At 42.2% G+C, this 13034-nt stretch overlaps 1 protein-coding gene across 1 annotated transcript in view; it reads right to left on the bottom strand.

The window, feature by feature from the left end:
• LOC120732547 (multiple epidermal growth factor-like domains protein 8) overlaps positions 1 to 13034 on the bottom strand; it is a 26588-nt gene extending 13554 nt beyond the window's left edge. The window contains exons 1-21 of the mRNA XM_040030224.1: positions 11966 to 13034; positions 11716 to 11879; positions 9003 to 9212; positions 8676 to 8856; positions 8319 to 8407; positions 7086 to 7299; positions 6804 to 6987; positions 6197 to 6342; positions 6013 to 6117; positions 5431 to 5582; positions 4451 to 4552; positions 4157 to 4304; positions 3603 to 3766; positions 3069 to 3272; positions 2581 to 2778; positions 2199 to 2459; positions 1978 to 2096; positions 1750 to 1881; positions 625 to 738; positions 386 to 469; positions 36 to 272 (exon numbers count right to left, since the gene is read on the bottom strand). Coding sequence (XP_039886158.1) covers positions 36 to 272; positions 386 to 469; positions 625 to 738; positions 1750 to 1881; positions 1978 to 2096; positions 2199 to 2459; positions 2581 to 2778; positions 3069 to 3272; positions 3603 to 3766; positions 4157 to 4304; positions 4451 to 4552; positions 5431 to 5582; positions 6013 to 6117; positions 6197 to 6342; positions 6804 to 6987; positions 7086 to 7299; positions 8319 to 8407; positions 8676 to 8856; positions 9003 to 9212; positions 11716 to 11879; positions 11966 to 12143 — 3386 coding nt within the window. The 5' untranslated portion in view covers positions 12144 to 13034. The remainder of the gene's footprint in view (positions 1 to 35; positions 273 to 385; positions 470 to 624; positions 739 to 1749; positions 1882 to 1977; positions 2097 to 2198; positions 2460 to 2580; positions 2779 to 3068; positions 3273 to 3602; positions 3767 to 4156; positions 4305 to 4450; positions 4553 to 5430; positions 5583 to 6012; positions 6118 to 6196; positions 6343 to 6803; positions 6988 to 7085; positions 7300 to 8318; positions 8408 to 8675; positions 8857 to 9002; positions 9213 to 11715; positions 11880 to 11965) is intronic.

Genomic DNA, 13034 nt, shown 5'->3' with positions numbered 1-13034 from the left:
GGAATTCGTGGATTACTGTATTTTAATGCACTTACGTTTGGTTGCAGTGCAGTGTGCCATCCCCTGTGAATCCTCTCTTACAACGGCACTTATACGAAGTGGGAGTTTTGATGCAGGTGGCAGAGGGGTGACAGTTGTGGAGGGCCGGCCTGCATTCTACATCAGAACATGTGGGATAGGCCCAGATTGCATCTTGCTCTTCATCACTCAAATGCTCCAACTCCATCTCCATTTCTAGGGGGCGAGGTGGGGCTGAAGTTTGGGGTTCAGGGCTAGAGATGCAAGAAAGACAAATGTAAACTTGGACTGATATACTACACACACACATCTGGCTATCAGTTTGTTCAGGATATATGTACAAGAAACATGATGAGAGATATCTCACTTTGCAGCCCGAGCTTCAGCCACAGCCACACTACAGTTATACACTGATGGATCATCCATTCCTGCCCAGTCTCCCCTCAAGCATCTGAAAAGAAGGGCAGAAAATACGAATTATACACAGAAATCACAATGACTGCTAACTTATCAGTAACCTGATACTATAAAGATTGAATTTGCCTTATATGCAATTCTGGGAATCTGTATACTTTTTTTGTGTTGTTATGGGTTTGCTGTACTTACTTTCCAATTGTGGGATTATTGTAGTCACCACACCAGCCACACTGAAAAGTCTTCAGGCACTCTGTACATGTGTTTAAAGCTGAACACTGCTTACACTGGGGAACTGAGTGAACACTGACAAGCAAAAAAATAATATTTTATTATTGATTGTCATTAAAGGGTCAATTCAACTGTCTGGCAAAATCTAAATATGTTGTTCCTTGTGTTTTTTGTTCATCTTACTGCATGTGAAAGCATTTGGAAAGTAAGGAATGAATTCTCTGCTCTTCAGGGTTTAGGCTTCAGTAACCTTCCATTTTTAATCAAATACTGGCCACTGCTTTTGATACCAAATCCAAAATCCTTGTTTTAAATTGAAAAAAACAAGGATTAAATTAATTTAATTAAATTGAAGAAATTACATTCACAGCTGATTATGAGGTGAAAGTTGCAATTAAAATTGAAGTGGAATTCTTAGTCTGTGTTGACCTGGCCATGCAAGGGAAATACTACTACTACTACTAGTAGTAGTACTACAAATCATAATAATAAGGCTCAGAAAAAGCAATATGAACTTATTTTCCATTAAACATAGTAAGAAGTAAATTATAAATAAGACAGGTACAAGCAGGAGCCCTGACCAGCAGTAGTCTTAGGGATGAGCATAAGAACAAAACTTGAATTTTTAGAGGCAGTCAAACACATTTCATCATTTCACAGGATAAAAATACAGTTGGAACAGTCTTGAAATGTCAGAGCCAATTATGTAATGTCAGTCCAACTGTACAGTTGCTAACATCCAGAAAAAGGCAAGGAAAGCTTTGGACAAATAAAGAGATGAGAGCGCGTAACCAGGGAAACCGCTTAAATGCTGATGACTATGGGTTTTTAATTTTTGCTATATAACTTTGCACTGTCCACTTTCTGCTGGGACTAATAACGGTTATCTTATCTTACAAAATATTTAATATGATTTTACTGAATTTAGGTATCATTTGTTTATGTTAAGCATGGCTTTACATTTAAAATGTGAAAAAGAAAGTGATTATAGTCATTACAGCATTATAGACATAATGACTATATCATAATGATTATAAATAAAACAAAAGGAAAAAATGAAAAATCTTAACAATGTTCTCATCTTACCTGTCATACCAATCCCTACACTCTCCATAGGGGTACTTTGTGAGGTAGGCAGCAAAATGAAAGCAGGCTTGAGCAGATTCACACCACGCACACTGGCTGGAGTTGGAAAGGCATTCACCACATGTCTTTCTCCTGTAAAAGAAAGTGAAAGTAGAGTAGAAAAGATGAGCTGGAGATGTTTGTATGACCTAAAATAATATGTAAAATGAATATTATTTTTCAACTCACTGGTTGCACACTTTAGGACACCCCCTTGGATCACGTATGGATCCATCTACTCTTCCTCGCCGACTGCACTGGTAGTCGCCTTTCTTGCTGGAGTTTATCTGCCACTCACAATAAGGGTCCTACAATCAAAGTTAGCACAGCATGAGTCAAGAATACAGTTATGGTATACAAGTCAGAATAATGACAGATAATGTCAGTTTTTATGTGCATCTGTGTTGTACCTGAGTACAAGCAGAGCAGTCTCTGTATTCTTCACACATGGTGCAGTGCTGGGGTGCTAACAGCAGATGGAGCTGACCTTCCATCTTCCCTTCACTGTTCAGCCCCTCAGGGCAGGGTTCGAGGTCTGGGCTGTCACGCAGCAGACAGCGGGACAAAGACGGGCACCAGCCACAAGACTGGTCTGACAGACAGGCCAGACAGGACATGTACCCTGAGCAGGAACCTGAGCGGTACGGCTCCAAGAATAGGAAGGAGATCTCCTAGAAGGAGATATCACAAGATATAAAGGAAAGGGTATTAACACTATGCTTGTTTCATGATCTAAGAAAAATCACAAAAGAATTTTGCATAAATTAGTTTTGCTGCTAAAGTTAAACTCACACTTCCTCCAGTCAACGTTCTGTTCCAGATCAAGGCCATCTCACTTGTTTGTCCTGAGCCCGAGTTGTTCAGGTAGCCCTCCGCCTGAACAAGGTAATGGTTTCCCCGAGTGAGGTTAGAGAAAAGTCGACTCCCATCTGGTCGAGTCAGGAGCTTCAGCTCCTTTTCCTGCTGAGCTGCCCAGTGACCCACCACCTCCTGATCAGCAAATGGGTTCACAATGCACAAAATATGGACATGAAGAAAATATGGATAAAACAGTAAAAAACGTTCAATCACAATATTGAGCCCTGGGAACGAGGATATTGGCTTTCACTGAGAATTGTAAAGCCTTCCAATATTTGTCCATATGAAATTTAAATTACTTCATTTTATTATCTAATCTACTACAAATCCAGTGAAGGATTTAAAAAAGAGACAAAAGGTATTTCAATTTGCTGAAATTTAAAAAAAAAAAAAGATTAGAGCTGACATGCACTTCTCCTCACCATCTGGCTGGAGTTGGGTCCTGTTGCCATTCGAGCCTCAAAGTGAAGCCTCTGGATGCGAGCCCACATGGAGACTGTCTCTGTAGGAGGGGGTGCAGGTGGAGGCCCGCCCCACAATGGGTGGACAAACCCCCTAAACTGTAAGGCTACGTCCATTTCTGTGGTGGGGCCAAGCATGACGGTAGCGCTGCGGAGGATGGTTACCTAATGTGAGGGATGAGGAGGATGGAGGACAGTGGAGGATGATGGAAGTGGAAACACATCAACAGAGGCACTATTCTCTACTAACTGCTCCACAAAGTTTCACAAACGACTTGAACAAAAATATCCTTTCTACCCAAAGCAAACAGAGATAAAGAAAAAGAGACATGACGAGGTTAAAAAGCATAAAGCACAAAGAAAAACTAACAAAAATAGAATCATTATATCCAAGCTCGAATGCAATATTGGTGGCAGGAAGGAGGAGTAAGTATAAGCAGAGAGGGAAGTAGTTACAGGCTCAACTGGTAAAGTCAAAACATTTGGACTCCGTACCTGGTCAGGCTGGGAGTCGTTGCGGGGGTGCTGGAAGGTGAGCAGGTGCAGTCCCGGGACATAGTTCTCGGTGCGACAGGAGTGGAGGGAGGTTAGGAAAAGGGTACACTCCCCCCACCAGCCGTACGCCCCTGAGATCTGGTCCACACGGCACGCACTTCGCTCTGTGAGACCGAGAGGGAAAGGTCAGCACATGCACAAAAAACCCCCCCTAAAATACCCCCACACATCGGGCCTCTTAAATCTCATATTACAGCAGCTTTCTACTGTGCACCACTGTACTGAAATGAATGTAAATGGTGAGTCTTGTTTGACGTGTGTTCTGAAGGAGTAAAATGACCTCACTGCACCAGAAGTATGTGACTAGACAGGCGAGTCAAACTGTGGTTTGAGGAACCTGTCCAGTCTCAGCTGGGTATAGCCAAGTCACTGTACTTCACCTCTGAAACACACCAAACACGAGTCAATTACGTCCCTCCCATGTCAACTCCCAACATCATTTTCCAGTCTTGACCCTTTTCGTCTGCCCTCATTCCTCCCTCCCTGGGACTCACCTGACACTGGTAGGCAGGACTCATTCTGAACACACCAGCCAAATTCACCAGGGGCACGGGCCAGAGAAGCTGGAGTGCCACTGAACACCAGACAGGACTGGCAGTCAGACAGGAAGCGAGCAAGGCCCAAGCAACCAGTACTTCCACACTGCGACCAGAAAACAGAATTTGCACTTTAGCTATACCTAAACAAACAGTCTGAAAAGGAAAGGATTAGATGTAGAAATGGATCCCCCCCCCCCAAAAAAAACAGGCATTGTTACAATTTAACAAAAAGTCTGAGAGAAGCGTTACCGGGTTAGTGGGCTGGTACTCTCGACAGCGGCCTTCACACCAGCTGCACTCTGGGTTCTTCAGGCACATATTTTCATCTACTGCCTCAGCACAAACAGCATCCTGATGATGAAACAAACAAACGCAACAATTTCATTACCATTAGATGCTCTTAGTCAACATAAGTTTCAACCACTGAGATTCTTAGAGCCACAGACAGTCTTAAATAGTAAATTGTCCTGACACAATATTGCGTTTCGCTTCTGTTATTACCATGGTACATTGACAAAAACATATACTTTTATTCACAGGATAAAACAGTTTTTTTGTATCACTAATTGCACAGTACGATTACAGCATACAATATTATTGTCACTGCTACATTTCTGTGATGCTACCAGAAATTATTTCCACTACTAATTAATTACCGTTGCGCTCAAAGGTCCTATTAATAAACGGTTAACGAATGTGTATTTATGAAGACGATTTGTGAGACTGGTAAACTTCTGATATGTACGATGGTCTTTCGTTCTACACGGTGCATTTCAAGGTCCTGTACCCATCCGTCGGTAAACTGTACCTGGGCTTGTTGCAGTGACCTGAAGTTACTAAAAACTTCATCAGTGTATGCACTCACTCCAAGAACCGTATAATTATAAATATGAACGTGGTGAAAGTTGGGCAGCACGTATTTTGTCCACTCTGTGTGCTAGTAAGGGTCTAAATCTTTCACTCCTTTGATTTTTTCCTTGTATCTTTGACTTTTCATCAAGTCTGTCTTTGTACGGACCGGCATTGTTCTCCTTCGTTTTGTACATAACTTTTTTTTGGGGGGGGGGGGTGGGGCAAAGAAAGGTATTGGAACCGGAGAAAGAACGTTTTGCGGTGCTGCAAATGCTTGCGTTTGATGCGGTACTTGGATTGTTTTGCCACGAGTTCCCGGCATGCAATGCGCGAAAGTCACGTGGCCTGTCAATCTGGTTTACAGCGCTTTCACTCACCCTGTCACCTTGGTCACTACTGACAAAAAGGGGAACTTTGTAAGCCACAAGGTCTCCACGCGCAATGCCACTGTAACCTCCAGCAACCAGCAACACTCGTCCCTCCATCACTGCAGCAACATGTGAGTAACGCCCCCTCACAGCATCACCACCTTGGAAAAATATGAAAGCTCTGTGACCACTTCACATGCAGAGGTAACAATCACTAAGATGGATGGTGTTTAAAATGGAGTTCTGGCAAGAGGCTACCCACTCAGGAAAAAACTGAAGATGGTGAAAATGAAAAAAGTTGAAGTAAAAAGGAGAAGTGAAAATAAACTTGTGCATTTGTGCAACCTGCTCAGATCTCAAACAGATTTTAGCCCCAAATCTTCTGATTGTCCTTAGGTTTGTACAAATATACTCACAGTGGAGCATAAAGACATTTAGTGCTTATTTCATCTACATATACAAAGTGGACTTTATTTGGCTGACTAATCACAACCATTTCAAGACCAAATAAAATATAATGTGTTAGAAAAATAAATAAAACAAGGAAGGTGGAATCTAGAAGTCGGCTGTTTTGTTCACTTTCATACTCACTGAGTTTCTCCTTTGCCGAGACCCACTGGTGACAACCCAGATGGTAGAAAAAGATTTCCTCATCATAGCACTTTTCCTCATGATAATGAATGTGCACATTTCCTCCTGCAAGACAAACAGAGATAAATATAAACATGGCTGGACTGATTACGAAACAAACTCTGCTAATTATCTCAGGACTCACCGTAGACAACCATGTAGTTTCCGATGACAGTGGCTGAATGGAAAGCTCGCTCTCTTGGGCCAGTTGCTGCGAAACGCGAACGGAAGGATGTCCAAAATCGTCGATCCACATGGAACACGTCTATTTTGCTCACCCTGGCACTAAACCTAAGAAACATATAGAGTATGTGTATTTCTAGTGTCTATAAGATGCCGTTTTTTAAAATCCCCACTTCCTGGATTTTTCTGAAGCATTTAACTAACTTATGTGTAGCAAGTTTTCACAAAAAAAATTAACCTTAGCATATAATATTTCTTATTACCGTATGTTGGGATCCACTGGTTAAAAATTGGTCCAATACTGACTTAAAAAGCTCAAATGGACATCAATGACAATGAGCCTGTCTAGGGAACAGATTGTGTGTTGCTTTGATAAAATAACATAACATAGGCTAATATAATTGTATAATTAGTAAACTTAGGAAAGCAATGTTTAAGTAGAGTGTGATGTGGTTTTATACACAAAAGACAGATTCCAACTCTCCTCTCGATCCAGATTAATACTCAACATGAGTAGATACCCAAAACCAATGTATTGTCATTAATGTAATGTATGAGAAGGTACATACCTGGCAGTGATAGGCCTGTGCCCTCCATAGACAAGCAATGTCCTGGAAGGGCCGTGGAAGACCATGGAGTGCCCAGCAGTGGCAGGTGGCTTCCCACCTGTGGGCTGAACCGTCTCCCACCGTCCAGAGTCATGCAGGCTGAACCGATACAGAGTCGAGGAAAACATATCCTCCTCAGTACGACCTGGGAAACAAATTTGGGTTTGTTTGTTTCTTAGTGGATTAAAAATGCTGATATAAAAAAAGACAAAGTGCAACGTGACAGTATACATGCGAACCCACCTCCAAACACATAGAGATAACTGTCTACTATAGCCGCAGCGTGATTAGCCAGTTTAGGAGCACCACGTGAAGTGGAAAAGCCAAGCTGTTGCCAGTCATCATTGAGAGGCCGGTACATCCAAACATCATTGGCCAGGGAGCCGTTGGCTAGCTCTCCTCCAAAGACAACCATTTTACCCATATACTCTACTGCTGTGTGGGAATGACGAGCCACCTGACAGAGTAGGAGAGCCAAAGAGAGCACGAAGGAAAGGAATACAATTGAGATGTTAAACCAAAAAATGAGAATGCTAGAATTCCCATCGACTATGTTTACATGTACAAACAAATAGGATATATTAAAAAAAAGTGAGTGAGCAGAGTATACACTGCAATAAACTGATTTCTATAAAAACTACAAATGCACATTTGTCATAAACAGGTTCGATAAATTAAAAAATAAATTCTTAAACAGTTACAACATTATTTACAAAAAAATAAGCAAATATTCTTGACTTTATCGATTTACCCTTGTTTTTAAGAAGCAATCAGTAGAATATAATACTCTATCACCACAAAGTGGCATTAAATAAATATGGTCAATCAGCACTGAACAACATAAATAAATAAATAAATAAATAAATAAATAAATAAAAGCAAGAAAGGCATGTTAAAAGTTTTGATATCCACAAGTATGCTAGGATCTACTTAAATTCAAGTGATGGAAATATTAACACTAGATGGTGACCTTAAGGATCTGTGCAGATGTCTGCATGTCTGCCAGTCTTTTGTGACTGGATTAATGCATCTATGAAAACACTGCATCACAGAGCACTAGCTACCATGTGCCCTTCAGGCGCACTTAGAGACAGGACCATCCATGGTGTCTGGAGCTGTCTGTGTCCTTGATAACTGCTAACTGTCAAAAACTAGTCAAACAGTTGTGCTATGGTGAGATTAGGTCATATGTTTGGACAGTAACTATGGACAGTAACCAGAGAGCAGCATTTTTTTTTTTAATTGTTAAGAATGAACTGCATTGAATGAGTTGTGAAAAAAATTTTTTTGTCATATCTTTGAATCCATTCTCCTGATTAAGGAAACTACATTTCTTGCCTACATGACATTTTGAGGATCAATTTATTGTAAAGTGCTGACAGTAACTTGGACATTTGTTTGCATAGAGAATGACAAAGCAAATGCAATAGCAGAAGGAAAGAAAAACAGCACATGTTTGAGTGTATGTTCACTTACAGGTGAATGACCATAAGACCTGCTTTCCCATTGGTTGGATGTGAAATTGTATTTGATCAAGTCACCAAGAGCTCTGTTCAGATCAAATCCTGCAAAGAAGATAAGCAAAATATAATTCAAACAAGCCCAATAATGAGATATGAGACTGATGACTCAGACATTGACATTCAGCTCTAACAAAGACATCAACATCACTGATGGTTAATATGTAACACAGCAACAAATTGTGTTGAGTTATGATTATTAACATATACCAAAGAATCAAAGTCAAAAACCTTGCCGTTGTCTTGTGTGTTAAAAATGTTTTTCTAAGCAGAAAAATTATATCAGTGGAATCTAACTGTGTGTTGCTCTTACCGCCAAACAGGTACATGGCTCCTGTGGAGGAGAGGTACACGCCTGCAGAACCTGTCCTGGGAGGTGTGTAGGGGTTTTCTTCACTCACACGCCACCACTTCCCTGCACCGCTGTCATTATAGAGACCAAGCTGGCAGTTTTGACCCACGAAGCCTGGCTTACACAGACAACGCTCTCCTTTCTGAAAAATGAATGAAAGCAAATATGAAAAGTTTCATCACGGCACACAAATGAATAACCTAATCAGGTTGAGAAACGCGTTACTGTGCGACTATAGTATATATTTTTTGTGTGTGTTCATTTAATCGTCCCTATCCCTACTCTTACCTTGTCACACTGGCCGTTCACAGAACAAGCTTGAGTGCACAGAGGGGTTGTACATGAGGGCCCACCCCAACCCTGATGACAATGGCACTTTGATGTAGAGGAATCACAACGACCATGACCGCCACACGCTCCAGGGCACAAAGAGAAGGTGTAAGTTGCATTGAAACCCAGTAGGTTGTAATTAGCGTCACTGAAGAGGTGAAGCAGCATCTGGAACAGACACAGTGAACAGTGAACACAAATTAATCTCCAAAAGTTGATTCTGTTCATCTGGACGTAGCGTATTGTGGGAGAAACGTTTCGTCGCTCATCCAAGTGACTTCTTCAGTCTCAGCTGACTGCAGGTTTCCCCAATCTTATAAACAGTACATTTACATAATGACTGAAACCAGCCTACTGAAGGAACTATGGGCTAGGAGGTCAGTTCCTTAATCTTTATTATGCAAATTCTCATGACCATTGATCAACAACCACTGGCCAAAACCCACTGATCAAAGACCACTGATCAATGGCCATGAGTACTATTCACAGAGAGTTGGGGAATGGCTGCAATCACAGCATTGTAAGATGGCGAAAGATGTACCCTTAGGCCCCCTCCTCGACTCAGAGATGGTCTTTCCCTTTTCCCGTAAATGGTCTCCTTGACTCTGCGCTCAAACCAGCGTTCCTCCCTGTCCAGGATGTGTACATCCTAATCCTTGAAAGAGTGTCCACTGGCCTGTAGGTCTAAATAGACTGCAGAGTCCTGGCCTGACGAGGTAGCTCTTCTGTGTTGTGCCAGAGGTTGTGTGGTTTCCCCGATGTATAAACCCTGGCAATCCTCCTGGCACTTAACAGTGTACACTATGTTACTCTGTTTGTGTCGGGGGACCTGATCCTTGGGGTGGACCAATTTTTGGCGCAGCGTGCTTTGGGGTTTAAAAACCACAGAGACTTGGTGTTTAGAAGAAATGCATCTCAATTCCTCTGATACTTCTGACACATACGGGATCACTACAGGTTTTTTCCTGGGCAGCAGTTGTCTTTCTCTCCTGGATCGGCTGGAGCTTTCTTTAGGTGCCTTTCCAGCTTTCACAAAAGTCCAGCTGGGATAACCACATTTACTCAGGGCCTCCTTGATGTGCCGTTCTTCTGCCTCCCTGGCCGCTGTGTCTGTGGGGATGGTGTTCGCTCTGTGTTGTGTTTGTGCTCCAGTGGATGATGAGAGTCAAACCTTAGATATTGATCTGTATGTGTAGGTTTACGGTACACGTCAGCTTTTAGATGTCCCCCATTACTGATGGAAATCTCACAGTCTAAGAAGGCTAACCTGCCACTTTTCATATACTCTCTGGTGAATTTGATGTGTCGGTCCACCGAGTTAATGTGATCCGTGAATTGTGGTACGTCCTGAGATTTGATTTTTACCCAGGTGTCATCCACATATCTGAACCAATGGCTTGGTGGTGTTCCAGGGTAGGATAGAAAAGCCCTCTTTTCCACTTCTTCCATGTACAAATTGGCCACGATGGGTGAAACTAGGGAGCCCATGGCACACCCATGTTTCTGCCTGTAGAACTGACCCTTGTATGTGAAGTAGGTGGAATGAAGACACAGTTCCAAAAGCAAACACACTTGGTCGATTCTGAGAGTGGTCCTGTTGCTGAGGTTTGGGTCATCCTGTAATCTCTTACGGACTACCTCCAACGCTTCTGTGACTGGGATGCAAGTGAAGAGAGATGTAACGTTGTACGAGACCATGGTTTCATCTGCCTCCATAATGACATCTCTCACCTTCTCAACAAAACCCAGAGTGTTCTGGATGTGGTGTTCAGAACTGCCCACCAGTGGGTTGAGGATCAAAGCCAGAAACTTGGAGATATTATAGGTGACCGATGTTAAATTCTCCCAATTCTTTCAATCTTTGGGCTGAAGGAAGGACAATACTCGGTGTATAAATGCTCAATCAACAATCTTTTATTCCATACAATTTGACACTTTATGAGCATTAACCATCCGGATGGGGAGACATGCATGCAGAGGGTCACAGCAAATCTCCAACTGGTGGAGGGTTACTCAAACTCTTATAGCCTTTAGTGGCCCCCACCTAGTCGTAAAAACCTAAATATTCACATTCTTTCCGACTTATGGCCTTGGCTCCCTATTTTGTCTGCCTTCAACAACGGTGGGGGTGAAGCCCCGTGGAATGTGCTCTCTGTCTCCTCTACTATCAGAAAAAGCAAGGTCCTGAATCTCTGAAAACAGTATTTCTTATAGCAGTATAATGCATCATAAACAATACCATTCATTCACACTGAATCAGCAGTCTAATGTAATACAAATCAGTTTAATAACTGTAATAGTTATCACCTTCTTCTAATTCAGGAGAATACTGCAAACTAAAACTACATAATAATTTCACAATCATTAATCAGGGGTATAACATGGCATAAGATAATATTATAATCCCACACCGAGTTGATCATACAGACAATTGGTCTTAAAGGTGAACCCTGTTTATGTATTTTCAGTAAACCGTACAGACTTGGTGTAGACTCCCCTGGGTATAGCCTGTGGTATGAGGCTACATCCAGATGAACAGAATCAACTTTTGGAGATTTACTTACCTGGATGATTGAGAATGCATCAAAACATAAATTAAGTTAGAATTCAATGCTAATGGGGTGTCAAGAATCATCCTGGCCTTTCAGCTGTGGTATCTTTTCTTGGTTACCTTGCCAGACTTTGCTTCAATGGGCTGGGGTGCCATGCTACCACTCAGACTGGCTAGCAGGGGGCTTTGGTAGGAGTCCCCATCATACACAAAAAGGTAGTCATAAGTGCACTCTGTGTTCATGAAGGTGAAATCCAAGACAATGCGGTGACTGTTGGTGGGAGCTGGAAGATATGAAGAATTCGATAAATATCACTTTGAATAATCACAGAAAACAACAAAAAATAATGACAAAAAACATTTTCTCCACCTTTGATGAGCCACTCGCAATTCCCATTGACAGAGTAGTTTCCTGCTCCATCTGTCACATAGCCACGTGGTCCCCTCAAAACCTGCCTGTGGCCCCTGCAGTCCCCTGCCTGGCACACAGGTGACTTGACCAACAGGAGAACCACCAGGATAAAGGAGACAGGGAGGGGGGAGGCCATCACTGGCACTGCCTGAAAGATGGAAAGGGAAAGAGCAAGGTGGATGTTGGTCTCCTAATAACAGGCCTTAAAACATTTGCAGCATATATGAAGACCATATATGTCTTATGTTAAGTTTATCGACCACATATAACAACTAAACTATGCTAACTGGATACAAGGGAATGTCTTATGGACATCAAAGCGCAATCCTAGTCCCCCTAGTTGTTCTCAGGTCTCGCTGTGCACTCTTATGCCACTGAAAGGGTCCAATTTAAAGTGCTATGAGTCATATGTCAACTGCAATGACATTCACCCTGCAGTAACAACCAATCAGGCTTAATCAGATTACAAGGATTACTACAAACTGCCAGACTCAAGAAAAGCCACTGCAAAAATTCTTATGCTGATTTTGCTAACAAGTGATAGCCCCATTTGCACAGGGAAGTAGCTCGCAAACATTAAGACTCCAGAAATCATACAACACAAACATAAGGTGAAAGGACGATACTCCACATCTGTGGTGTTGCATTAAAATATCACACAAACAGTTTACGAAAGGGTAGCTAAGCTAAATCGGATTCACTGCAGAGGAGAGCGCTACAACATTCTGCTCTGCTAGCCTGTCCGCTAGCTAGTGGGAGCGGCTCGGCCAAATCCAGATGCGCAATCGTTGGTTGCTGCAGATCTTAAAAGAATCAGTCATTCTTGAGAGTAATTCTTCATTATGTAATAACAAAATGATGGCTCAAAAACTACGATGGTACACCTCGGGGAACTGTTTGCAGCTTTCAGCGACACGTTTTAAAATAATCGACGCTACTCCTGCAGACCGTGTTATGGTGAGAAGCCAGTGTGTTTTGGTGCTTTTTGGCAGGCGAGCAATAACCAACGGTGACCAACACAAAGACA

The sequence above is a fragment of the Simochromis diagramma genome, unplaced genomic scaffold (assembly GCF_900408965.1).
Source record: "Simochromis diagramma unplaced genomic scaffold, fSimDia1.1 OVJJ01000361.1, whole genome shotgun sequence".
Classification (NCBI taxonomy): Eukaryota; Metazoa; Chordata; class Actinopteri; order Cichliformes; family Cichlidae; genus Simochromis; species Simochromis diagramma.
Note: the sequence above shows the minus strand (reverse complement) of the source record. Positions and strands in the feature narration are given on the sequence as shown.